This window comes from Aulostomus chinensis, chromosome 3 (genome assembly GCF_037954235.1).
Source record: "Aulostomus chinensis isolate RoL2024-O1b breed Wild chromosome 3, RoL_Achi_v1.0, whole genome shotgun sequence".
NCBI lineage: Eukaryota > Metazoa > Chordata > Actinopteri > Syngnathiformes > Aulostomidae > Aulostomus > Aulostomus chinensis.
In genome coordinates, this window is record NC_141322.1 from 18,733,932 (window position 1) to 18,745,094 (window position 11,163).

The 11,163-nt window shown below is 43.4% G+C and overlaps 1 protein-coding gene across 2 annotated transcripts; it reads right to left on the minus strand.

Annotated features, from left to right (window-relative positions):
• Nucleotides 1–164: 164 nt before the first annotated feature.
• On the minus strand, nucleotides 165–10,605 carry cse1l (CSE1 chromosome segregation 1-like (yeast)). 2 transcript variants are annotated; one of them, XM_086199270.1, is made up of 25 exons: nucleotides 10,435–10,605; nucleotides 9,565–9,682; nucleotides 9,322–9,464; nucleotides 9,077–9,178; nucleotides 8,829–8,974; nucleotides 8,113–8,203; nucleotides 7,741–7,848; nucleotides 7,139–7,231; nucleotides 6,876–7,043; nucleotides 6,664–6,793; nucleotides 6,511–6,576; nucleotides 6,062–6,264; nucleotides 5,872–5,956; nucleotides 5,168–5,229; nucleotides 4,943–5,079; nucleotides 4,197–4,300; nucleotides 3,996–4,093; nucleotides 3,736–3,886; nucleotides 3,432–3,640; nucleotides 3,226–3,323; nucleotides 3,043–3,128; nucleotides 2,831–2,912; nucleotides 1,349–1,495; nucleotides 900–1,131; nucleotides 165–795 (listed from the first exon to the last, which is right to left on the minus strand). In XM_086199270.1, the coding sequence occupies exons 2-25, from the start codon at nucleotides 9,647–9,649 to the stop codon at nucleotides 706–708; spliced, it is 2,916 nt and encodes a 971-aa protein (XP_086055396.1). In that variant the 5' UTR covers nucleotides 9,650–9,682; nucleotides 10,435–10,605; the 3' UTR covers nucleotides 165–705. The 2 variants fall into 2 exon arrangements, with proteins under 2 accessions (XP_086055396.1, XP_086055395.1); XM_086199269.1 differs by having other exon boundaries at nucleotides 9,565–9,658; nucleotides 10,435–10,603.
• Nucleotides 10,606–11,163: the final 558 nt, after the last annotated feature.

Below are 11,163 nucleotides of genomic sequence, written 5' to 3' on the forward strand. Positions count from 1 at the left end.
TCCTACAGGGCAAATACGAACAGCCACAATGTGGTGAATATTATCACAACTGCATCTAAAAAAGGGCCAGGGACTGTTTAATGAATAAAGTTTTTTTTTTTAAAGTCATTGATCACCATCCAAACTGGAGAATTCAATGAAAAAACTGTTGCTAGAGATCTGGATCAGGATGCAATAATAACCAATCTATGTGTCTGTCCCCTGTGCCTCTTTTTATTCACATTAGCAAACAGTGCAGAAACAGACTAGGCGTGAACAAATCTACAGGAAAACATGCAACAGAAAAATATTTTTCGTTACATTTGAGCGGGTCAGCGGTCTCCCTCAAATGTAAAAAGGAATTCAAACATACAAAAAAAAAAAAAAGCACTAAACAAATTCTTCTCACATGTTTAAGCGTTCCACAATGTTGAGATTTCCATCTGCAAGTGCTGCTGTTGAAAAAACAGATCATTGATTCTTAACTATTCAAATCTGGCAAACTTGAATATGTAATGTTAATGTTTGGTCTTTAAAAACCACTTAAAAAAATCATCCCCCAGAGATCACAAAATGTCTCCGGCGACTATAATTTAAATGCCAAGTGAAACCAAACGAGTGAAGATTTGAGTTCAGCTGAAGCAGGTTCTCGGGGGGGGGGTGGGGGGGGGGGGGGGTTAGTCCAGCAGGACATTGTGGTCTCCTTCTTAAACCATCACATCACTTTCAAACCAACTGCACATTTGCCACCTGTAAATAACCCTGCAGGAACTGGAGGGCGTCTGCATTCAGACTGGTGCTCAGCATCGAAGGGACCTAGAAGGGGGAAAAATAAAAATAAAAAAAACAGTAAAAATCAGCGACGGTGACCCTAAAACAAACAGAGAGCGCCTCAACATTTGGTGCATGTGTCAACATACCCTTCCTGGACAGGCAGTAGAGAGCTTGTGGAGCGACTGGGCCAGCAAGATTTTAGGATTGCCCACGGCGTCTCCGATGGGGTCTCGCTCCTTCCTCCCGGCAAAGGCAAGCTGGGAGAAAGCCGTCTGGTAGCCTGGTGTGTCTTCAATATCAATGAAGTGCTCGTCGTCTGGGATGCTGTCATCTTCTGGCAGCTCAAACAAACCGATGAGGGCCTGGAGCAGTGGGGTCCTGATCACACAACACACACCAACAACAAATGACCAGACAGTCTCCCAGGACAGTATTTGTGCCAGATTGGTGGGTTTGGGTTTTTTTGTTGTTTTTTTTTAAATGTAGGGGGCACAGCTACATAAACGCGACAACATTCAGCCTTCAGGTTTCTGTGTCACACTCCTATCTACCGCATGAGGAGGACTGAAGTGTTTAACAGAGGCTGATTCCTTACCAGAGCTTTGTGTACTCCGTGTCCATCATGGAGGGACATTCAGTGAGGACTTTAGTAATGCCGACCGCACAGATCTTCTTCTCAACTCCTCCGGACACCTTCTGAACCTCTGGAATAACTATTTTCTCCAGCACCATACCGAACATTCTGAAAAGCAAAAACAATACAGCGTTAATGAACCATTACAATTGAGCCGCTGCAATTTGATTGTAGTCCAACAAACTGTATATCTGAGAAGATGTTAGAAATGAGCACACGCGTGTTGTGGTTACAGATGGTACAGGGTTTACATTCTTGTTAGACTGACACTGTGTTGTGAGCACAAAACAGAAAATATTCGATAACGTTTAAAATTTTAACCCCTTAAATGTGTATATATACACGTTTCATCTAACTGCAGCTTCATAGACACACACACACAAAATTAACAACCATACTAACAATTGCATGACTCATTCTATTGGCAAGCAGTTCCCCAAGTGGAAACGGCACGTTTTCTTTTTCCTCGTGGGCCAAACATGATGTAATGGCACCACCTTGTGGAACAGGGAACAGTAGTGGCAATAATGGCTTTAGATGGCGCATTCATTTGCACCAAACAGTAAAAACAGAACAGTTTAGTGTACAGTGTTTTATAGACCCTTCTGAGGTTGAAGTCCCAGAATCCCCAAAGAAAATTAACAATGTCGACTACTGTCACGCCAAAATCATGAACTGTCTAAATTACCCCCCCCCCAAAAAAAACGCGTGTAAAATGCACTAAGTAGGCTTAAAGTAGAGCATCATAGCAAACAGTGGCATCCAGAACATTCACACACAGAGGAGTAGAGCAGAATAAAGTCACAAGATGATTTACTCATGAAAACAACCTCGTTGTACTTTATGCGCAACACAATCTTCCTAACAAGCATTTAGCCATAATTAAAAAAAAAAAACACCCAGCCACTGGAAGAAAGAGCTTGCACCAGTTTGCTGAGATTTCTGGGTGGAACGCGTTTACTTTTCATGTGAGATAGTGGCTAGTTTTCCCCGGGGTTGCGTTTGTGTCGAGCCGAAGCCAATCCACAGCTGTGTGTATAAACCCAGTCGTATTAAAAATGTAATGTCTTTGCATTAACACAACTGGGTAGTTTTTTTTGTCTGAATATGTTCTACTGTGGCTCAACGTAGCCAGGACGACTGAGGCTCTGCAGCTGCTAGCGGGGAAGCTGGTCCTCGCCGTCGCAGCTCACCCGATAACTGCTGTGACCTGTGGAGGTTGGAACTCTGAGATCAAGCAGCCTGTTGGTGTCGTCTCTACAGAAGACCAGGATGAACCCTTCAGAGCCAGCTGGAATACCTCACACTTTGCCCTTGAGAGAAACTGCTTGCACAAGATGATCATTGTGCAAGCAGTAATTTTCATGTTCACTCTGTGGCCTAAATTCCAAAATGATGAACTGACACAGAAAGTGTAGAGCTTCTTAGTGAAAATACACTTACTTTGGCTGGATGCTATCAAATATTTCCTGAAGTGCAATCGCTCCATACTTGACACAATACAAGTTGATAAACACCAAGAAACCTATAAAGAGAACAAACGGTTACATTTAAACTGCTGTGTTATTTAACTGAGGTGGACATATTTTGGTCTACAGTTTAAAAGTCCTATTAAAGTCAAACAAGTGCAAAGGAAGTGAAATGACTGTACTGACTCTTGATGAACTTGGTGGTTTTGGAGCTCTGGAGCCTCTGGAAGAGCAAAATGAAGATCTGTTTCCTGTACTGAGTGATAGATTCTCTGACAACATAAAAGCACAAAAAAGAACAAAGTATAAGCTGTCAATTCCACCAGGCACATAGAGAGTAGTGGGTAGAACCGAATGTGCTCCACTCACGGGGGCATGTGCTCGATGATGCTGTTGAGCAGGTAGAAACCTTGGTGGTCATTGGCCTTGGAGGCAATGAGCTTTTGGAAAACTCCCAGCAAGCCAGGCTGAGGAAGACAGAAGATCTAAGTGTCAAAGGACTGGAATGGAAGAACGATCTGGAAATACTGTAATATTATATAATAAACACCATTAACAACTGCAGTATCACCTACTATTTTATCAGCAGCAGAGCTGGCAATGGTGGCTCCTCCCTTCTCCAGGTAAGCCTGAAGCAGGCGCACCAGAGGGGGGATGTTCCCTGTCCGTTCCCATAACACCGGCTGCAGCAAGTGAGGGAATAACGCCATGTAGGAAGCAGGAATAGAGTTGGAATGGATCTCTAGGAGGAGAGACATCACCTGGAAGACATACGGAAGAAACTCTGGAACACATGGGGGGGAAAAGAGAAGAGGATTAATGATGACGTCGTTATCTGGCACACATTAAGAAAATCTATCTCACAGGTAGCAAACGCACCCTGGACATCGTTCTGCAGGATCTCTGTGAAAACAGGGAAGAGGGCCTCCTCGAAGCTGCTGACAGTGGTGGGGTTGGCCTTGCAGGTGATTCGCACGGACAGGCACAGGGACTCGAACAGGTAGTGGTTAAAGTGAGGCTTGCTGGGGTTCTGAGAGGAAGCGAGACAGCAGTAGTTGATGAGCGAATTTCCTTAAAAAGACACACATGTGTCAACCACAAAATGTGTGTGTGTGTGTGTGTGTGTGTGTGTGTGTTACCTTGCTGACTAACAGGAGCTTATCAGTGAGCTGACCAATCAGAGAGGGAATGTAGGGTACGATGGAGTCCTGAAGCAGGGAAAAGCTGCGCATGATGGCTTTAAAAAAAATTTTTTTTTAAAAAGACAAACAAAACCATCAGATTACTTGATGTAACGCCATTCTGGGGTCATTTAGAGGACAGAGGTGAGTCAAGCTCACCTTTCATGATGTACTCATTTTCTGATGAACCAGGAAGAGCCAGGGCCTTGAACAGGTTGATGAGCAACTGTTCAGTAAACGGTGCCATCTCTACTGGAGTGATACTGCAAAACACACAGAGAGCAAGATATGTCGCTGTCACTGAGGAAACAGAAATCATTATAATTACTATTACTATTATATTGTTTTTATTTTTATTACGCATTTTATCACGGTGTCATCTCAGTAGTATATTAAATGCTTAGGAAAGGTTCGGCTCAGATTTGCGCTGATGTGAACACAAAACCCAGGTGAACACTGCTTCAGCGATCCACTCTGACCCACATCCAACAAGCGATCGAGGCTCTTCTAGCAACGGTGAAAGTTAAGAAAATGGAAGTTCGCAGCTTCCGCAGTATCTCTGTGACTTTCTGGGATTTCGCCCTCAAATTCAACATATGTGCATTCAAGCAGCTCTCTGACGTAGTTCACTTGGCCTCAGGTTTGAAAACAGACTGGAGGCAGAGATATAAAACCGCTGCCGCCAAAACATTGTCAATGATGCTGCTCTACCATTTCACCCTGTTTTCAGGTGCCTCAACTGTGCGCGAAATCAAACGTGGTGAACGAAGGAAAGAAAAAACAAAACAGAGGCGCTCATCCTTTTAAAATGATAAAGGGATCGATTCATGAAGTTTCTCCAATTTCAACATGTATGTGCGGTGGGAAACGGTTGATAACTTACAACCGTACTGCTCGGTACTCACAGTGTTGTGTTGTTCTGGCCTCTCATGGTGAACAGCCTCTCCAAAGCGTGAGCAGCGTACGTCTGCTGCACGGTGCTCTCCGCCTGCAGGTGAGTGATGAGTAGAGGGACAGCCTGCAGCAGCTGCTCTTTAGGAAGCTGAGAGAGGAAAGCATAGCGAGGCTTCAGTCTGAGACAAATCTAGCCAGTCTGAACATGGAGCTGGGGAGAAAGCTGGAGCTCGCACCTGACTTCTGAAGATCATGACATACTTGATGGCATCTGCCTTCAACACTGGGAACTCATTAACTGCAATGACAGCATGACATTTCGTTTGGTTTTAAAAAGAACACTGCAAAACCAATTCAAAATTCCAACAAAAACTACCTTTAGATTCGTAGTGTGCATACACACACACACACACACACACACACACACAAACACACAGGGAACTGTGAGAGTATAATTCCAAGTGCCTGCTGAGCCCTTGTATGTTTGTGTGTTTACAGGCTGTGTGATGCGCTTCAGCTGAGCGGCTAATTGGCTCTCTAGCTTGTAAACTGCTGTCAATAGTTCACTTTTCTCTATTGAATGATTGCTTTGTAGCTTGTTCAACCAGCCAATTAGTTCATTTTTGGAAACAAGAACAAAAAGCTGTGTTTGCCCAAGTTCTTGAATTCATACAAACACCATCAATTTAATGCGAAACATGGGCACAAAAACCCAGCGATATATTCATCTTTTTTTTTCCCCCTCAAAAGAGGACAAAGGACAAGTGTTTAATAGGAAATGTGCAGTATGCAGCTCAATATGAAACGATACTTAAAAAGCTACGCCATCCTTGAAACTGCTCGGCTGCCAATCAAGAAGAAATCAAGACACAAGCAGGCTGTATAAGGCGAGAGGGAGTTTGCAACAGGAGAACTTAGTGTAGGGGGAGAGAGCACTTACCATTGGGGGATTTCAAGTCTGGGAGAATGTGGTTTACAAAAAACTCCGTCAGATTCACCAACTCGTTGGCCTGAGTTATTCCATGCTGGTAGAGGAACATGAAAAGAGCAGCGCTGAGCCAATTAAGCCACGATGTTTAGAAATACACACGGTTTTTGAGCAAATCATTCAATCAAAATAAAAACAATACCTTCTGTGTCTGAGCTTTAGATGCCAGTGATGTCACCAAATAGATGGCGGCATCTTTGTGCTTCCAGTTCTCCCCGGGGTTCTTGGCGTACTCTGCCAGCATCGAGTTTACGTAACCAGAGAAGATTGCAGTGACCGGGCCCTCAAAAAATTTGCAAAGGCCTCTTACCAAGTCGCAAGCCGCCCTACGCCGAGTGTCGATGTCTGAGGAAGGATGGAGGCGTGGTTATCACTGGCAGGACTACGTTGGCTATGTGACACATGCCAGGCTGTAGGTGGCAGCGTTTGGATGCATGTACGCGATCCCCTCAGCCAACATAGCAGAGGTGTAATCTTACATAAGGCAGGAGTGACAACTGTCACTCACAGTGAGACTCTTAGCGAGAGGAGGAACGATATATTTTGGCTTTGTTATGAATAATCATTATTAGGGAAGGTGATCATCTTTACCAGATCCTTCAAGGTCTCTCCGTATGTACTCCTCAGAGTTATCTTCAAATGCCTCCTCATCTGCACCTAATGACAAAATAAATTAAAAGGTAATCAGGTTGTTTGTTTTCAGGCACCATCTCCACTTCCAAGTGTAATCCAGCGGTTACTTACTTCTGAACTCCATGTTGGGGACAATGACTTTCTCGCAGATGCTAGTGAGCGTATTCTGATCCTCAAATAGATTCTTGTAGTGTGGCCTTTCACAGACTGATGCTAAAAACTGGATCGCATTACTGACGAGCTAAAACAAAAACAAGTTAAATCGTTAGCGGAGAAAAGATCTACTCCAAGAAAAAACACAGGAAGTCTGTCAGGTGTCTTACCAGGTCATATTTAACTTCCTGGCCTGTAGAAACTAGGAGGTTCCAGATAGCCGTGACGAAGCGCGGCAGATAAGTCTGGAATTCCTCGTCGTACTTCTGAGCATAGAGAGCGGCGTTGTCACAGATCTGAGACTTAAGGAGCTCCAGGAGACCTGCTTCCTCTTCATCCTTGGGATGCAGAAGACACAAACTCATTCCAATAACCCCTCTTGGGGGGGCACTGCAAGTGAAAATGTTTGTGTATATAAAAACAAAAAACTTACATCTGTTTGTAAAAGTTTATTATCCAAAGTAAGTAGACAATGGAAGTTTGTCATCCAGGTTTCCATGTTGTCTTCAAAAAACTCAGGAAGGTCCTACAGAATGACACAGAACGAGGTTTGAAGCAGTGCATTCACAAAACTGAATAATGATGTGTGTATCAGCTGGAACGAATCCATCGATACACTAACCTGGCATCATCAAAACTCAAAATATTCACTTACTACCAATGATGCACTGGCTAATATTAACTAGAATCTTCTTGCATTACATCCTCCACCAAAGTAATATTTGGATCCACATGACATTCAACACGTTCAAGATTTTATTGCTAAACAAACAGCTGCTGAATATGCAGAATGAAGAGGAAGAACTCTTTGTGACCATCATGTTTATGCAAAAACTGCATTTATTTTGCTGCCATCTTTACTGGTTGCTTTCATTTTAAAAACCTGGTGAAAAATTAGTTCAGGCCAGGTTATCAATAGTGTTTTCACAGTGATTAAACAAAACTGACAATCGTGATCACCGTGTCACTATAAACGCGATGAGAAATGGTCAAACCATCACATAGGATAGTGAAGTCAGAGCGGACTGAACAAACCTGAAAGTTAAGACTGTAGAAAAGCTTGGAGATCAGCGTGAGCGAGGAGAAGAGGACCTTCAAGGCGTTGACATCTGTAGCGTGCGTCTGACACAGCTCAATAGTGGCCTGCAACAAAGACACAGACAACCGTAGATCTCTTTTTTGATGTAAGGTGGTAGCAGAGTGATTACACCAAACACAGATGGTTTCACGTCACTATCAGCGGATCATTGTGACTGTGTTTATGGAGATGAAACAGATGCATTCAGCGTTCACAGCAATATAAGGGGGGGGGGGGTGAACTGCGCTTCTCACGGCCGAGTGTTGAGATTCTGTTCCAGTACCTTACTTGTCAGTATTATGGGATTTCAAATGCGAGTTATGACCAACCTTGAAGAGCTCTGTCAGAGGTAGGGCAAATGTGTCCAGGACTAATTTGATCTCCGACCAAAGCTCATTTGACTTGAACTCGTGGCGGTACCTGGGGGGGCAAAAGCAGAAACAAGGACAGTCAGACAAGATTTTTAAACTTTGTGAGAAATTTGCTTATGGATTCCAGTTGGACTCAGAAGATTCTAGAGGGGGAAAAAACTCCCTTCCTTCAGGAGCTCTGTCGTTAAAAGTCTTACATATCGCAATGTGCTCGTATGTCAGTTTTACCACCACTGGCCCACGGAGCAACACGTTTATTTGTTCAAACATATTCTCTCGTCTCAGGTCATAAAACTGCTCGTCAAGGGGAAATTTGGCTAAAATCTAAGTGTGCATATGAGGAGTATAACAATATACAATTAAACTGAAGCCTCTGTTAGGGCTCAGAGTGTGGAGTGACGATTAGGGACTTCAAGGACTGAGAAGGAACCCCAAAGAACATGATGCATATTCTTCTGGAGGATGTGTTACACCATAGTAAAGGAGTCAGTAATATCTCTGTTATTAATATTTTCATTACCATTATAGCATAGCTGTGTTCTGTGATGGTGAACTTATGCAGTAGAATGCTCCCTGTCACTGGATGGCTGAAGTAGAGACTTGTGGTTCAGTTTTTTCCTCGGTATACACAGATAACAGACTGTCCTGGATCGGAAGCACTGACTGAGACCTACCTCTTGAAGAGGGAATGTGCCGTCTGAAGCACTCCATTAATGATGTGGAAGTCTCCGCTTCTGAAGCGAGTCACCATCTCTGTTAGAAGGTCAGGCCACTTTTGAGGGAAGTCTTCCCTTCCGATGATGCTGATAGCATCACTCAACTGTGGAAAAGTACAAATAGTAGCTTGGTTGAGCATCTTTGTTTACACGTCACATAAGAACAGATCAAATCCTTTAACACACAGTGACATGTGATGAAGTACCTGCTTCTGCATTTGTTCTGGGCTGCTTAGCATCAAATTAACAATGTTTGCTTTGATTGCCGTCCTGTCTTGAACTGAAATTTTGTTTGGTTCATCTTCAACCTCGAGGAAAACAAATCACATAGAATATCCAGCTCAGTGCATATATATACAAAAGTGGTTCCGTTCACACTTGATGGAGGTATACCAATATGTGTGAACAGTGACAATGAAATTCTATACTGACATTAATAAGTGAGACTCACAATTCGCCAGTTTCTCTTGATGTAGTTTTTAAATGTGACAGCAGCACAAACGCGAATGACATTGTCCTGGGACTTCTCCAGCAAAGTGAGAAGTAATAACGGGTAGTTCTGGTTTCCCTCCACGGATTCAAGAAACTTCTCAGCTGAAAAAAGGAGACAATGGTCAAATAAACATATTAGGTATCATAATGTAACATTACTGGCGTTAAGGTTCGGTTCGTGCATCCACGCTCAAGTTATTACCTGGACGTCTGACAGCTGGGTCTGGGTCCAGTGTTTTCCTAAGGAACTCTGTGAGGGTTTGTAGGTTACCATCATTTAGCTCCATGCTCTTAACCTGGGACAAGAGACCCGCGAGTCACTTCATGAAAGGAAAACAATAAGTGAGTGGCAGTACGCCACAAAACAGCTTAAGAGGTTGGCGTCAATGTGTGTAAATGTGAAGTAATCCGACCAACAAAAAATGGCAATACATTTAAATGTTTACTTGGCTAATTTCGGATCGCACAGTTACATAAAAGTTACCCAGTGGATGAAAAGTTTAAATAACCTGTTCTAAGTTAACTGCTATGACAAGTTACACATGCTTCATTCTTGCTACTTTGGCCCTCAACTAGTTAACTAGCAATTCATGCTTTCAGTCTTCAATTGACGTTAGCCTGCTAGCTAACATAGCTGCACTGCTATTCAGTCTGGCATTTACTGACTCCAGATCAGTTTACCATTTAAGCTAGCTGGCTAGGGATTGCCTGGTCCTTTAAGTTCAAATGTAAAATAAAGCACATGGTGGTAGGGAAGTCTCCCGAGCTGCACGTCCGTTTATTTAGTTAAGGATATATATAGATCGCACCCATTCCCTGAGCCAATACATCATACGATCAAAAGCAGTATGAAAAGCAACATCCCATTCCCAGTGAGCAGACCGATATATTAGCCAGTACGCTCCAGTCAGCCTGCTAATGTTAGCGCTAACCTGCTAATGTTGTGAGCTAACAATAAAGTTAATTATTTTAACGCGCACTTACGCACAAGGTATTGAATTATGATCCAGCCAACAGCTTAGACTGTCCTTCTATTGGAATTAATGAAGGTTAAAGGGATGGGACATCTTACCGTGACAGTGACTTTCAATGAGAATGGGATGGAGGAACTCTACACACCAAACAGTCGTGCTCGCCGTGCCAGCTTTCAAACGTCTGGAGCAAAAGGAACTGCGCGGTCACTTACTGCGCATGCGCTCATGTCAGACGAGTACTCTGAGTCACGCCCCCGGTTTGGCCTCCAAGTATAGTTGTCAATGTCTGTCTCCCTCTGGCAACTGCAATTTACATCAAATGTCCCAATTGACGGAAATTTTTCATTTCCATCATTTGAGTGTTAATATGAACGACGAATGCGTTCTTGTTAAACTTCCTCTTCTGCTTGTGTCTTTAAGACAAGGGAAGAGGGGCCCTGCAGATGGAGGCTACACCCAACATATCAATCCAAACCAGGTCGGTGTTTTAAAGGCGAATAGCAGCCAAGCGCATCATTACGGAGGTCCGCGGCTGACAGCTAACTGTAGGCTAACGTTTATGTTCTCAGTGAAAACTCCAGGTACCAGAGTACACTATGCTGTACGTCATATCCGGTTTCTTTCCTTACCGGTTGATTCATTGTAGCTCCCAGCTGACAACGCTAAGGTTTTAGTGTCTATCCCTCGCCAGTGACTTATTTTCAACCCACACTAGTTAACCTTTTGACTGATTAATTTTGCAACGTTAATCATGCCATCGCCTCACGACTGGGGTGTTTTTCTATGGACTCGTAAAGCTGCTGCTCCAGGCTCCTTCTTGCCTGTAA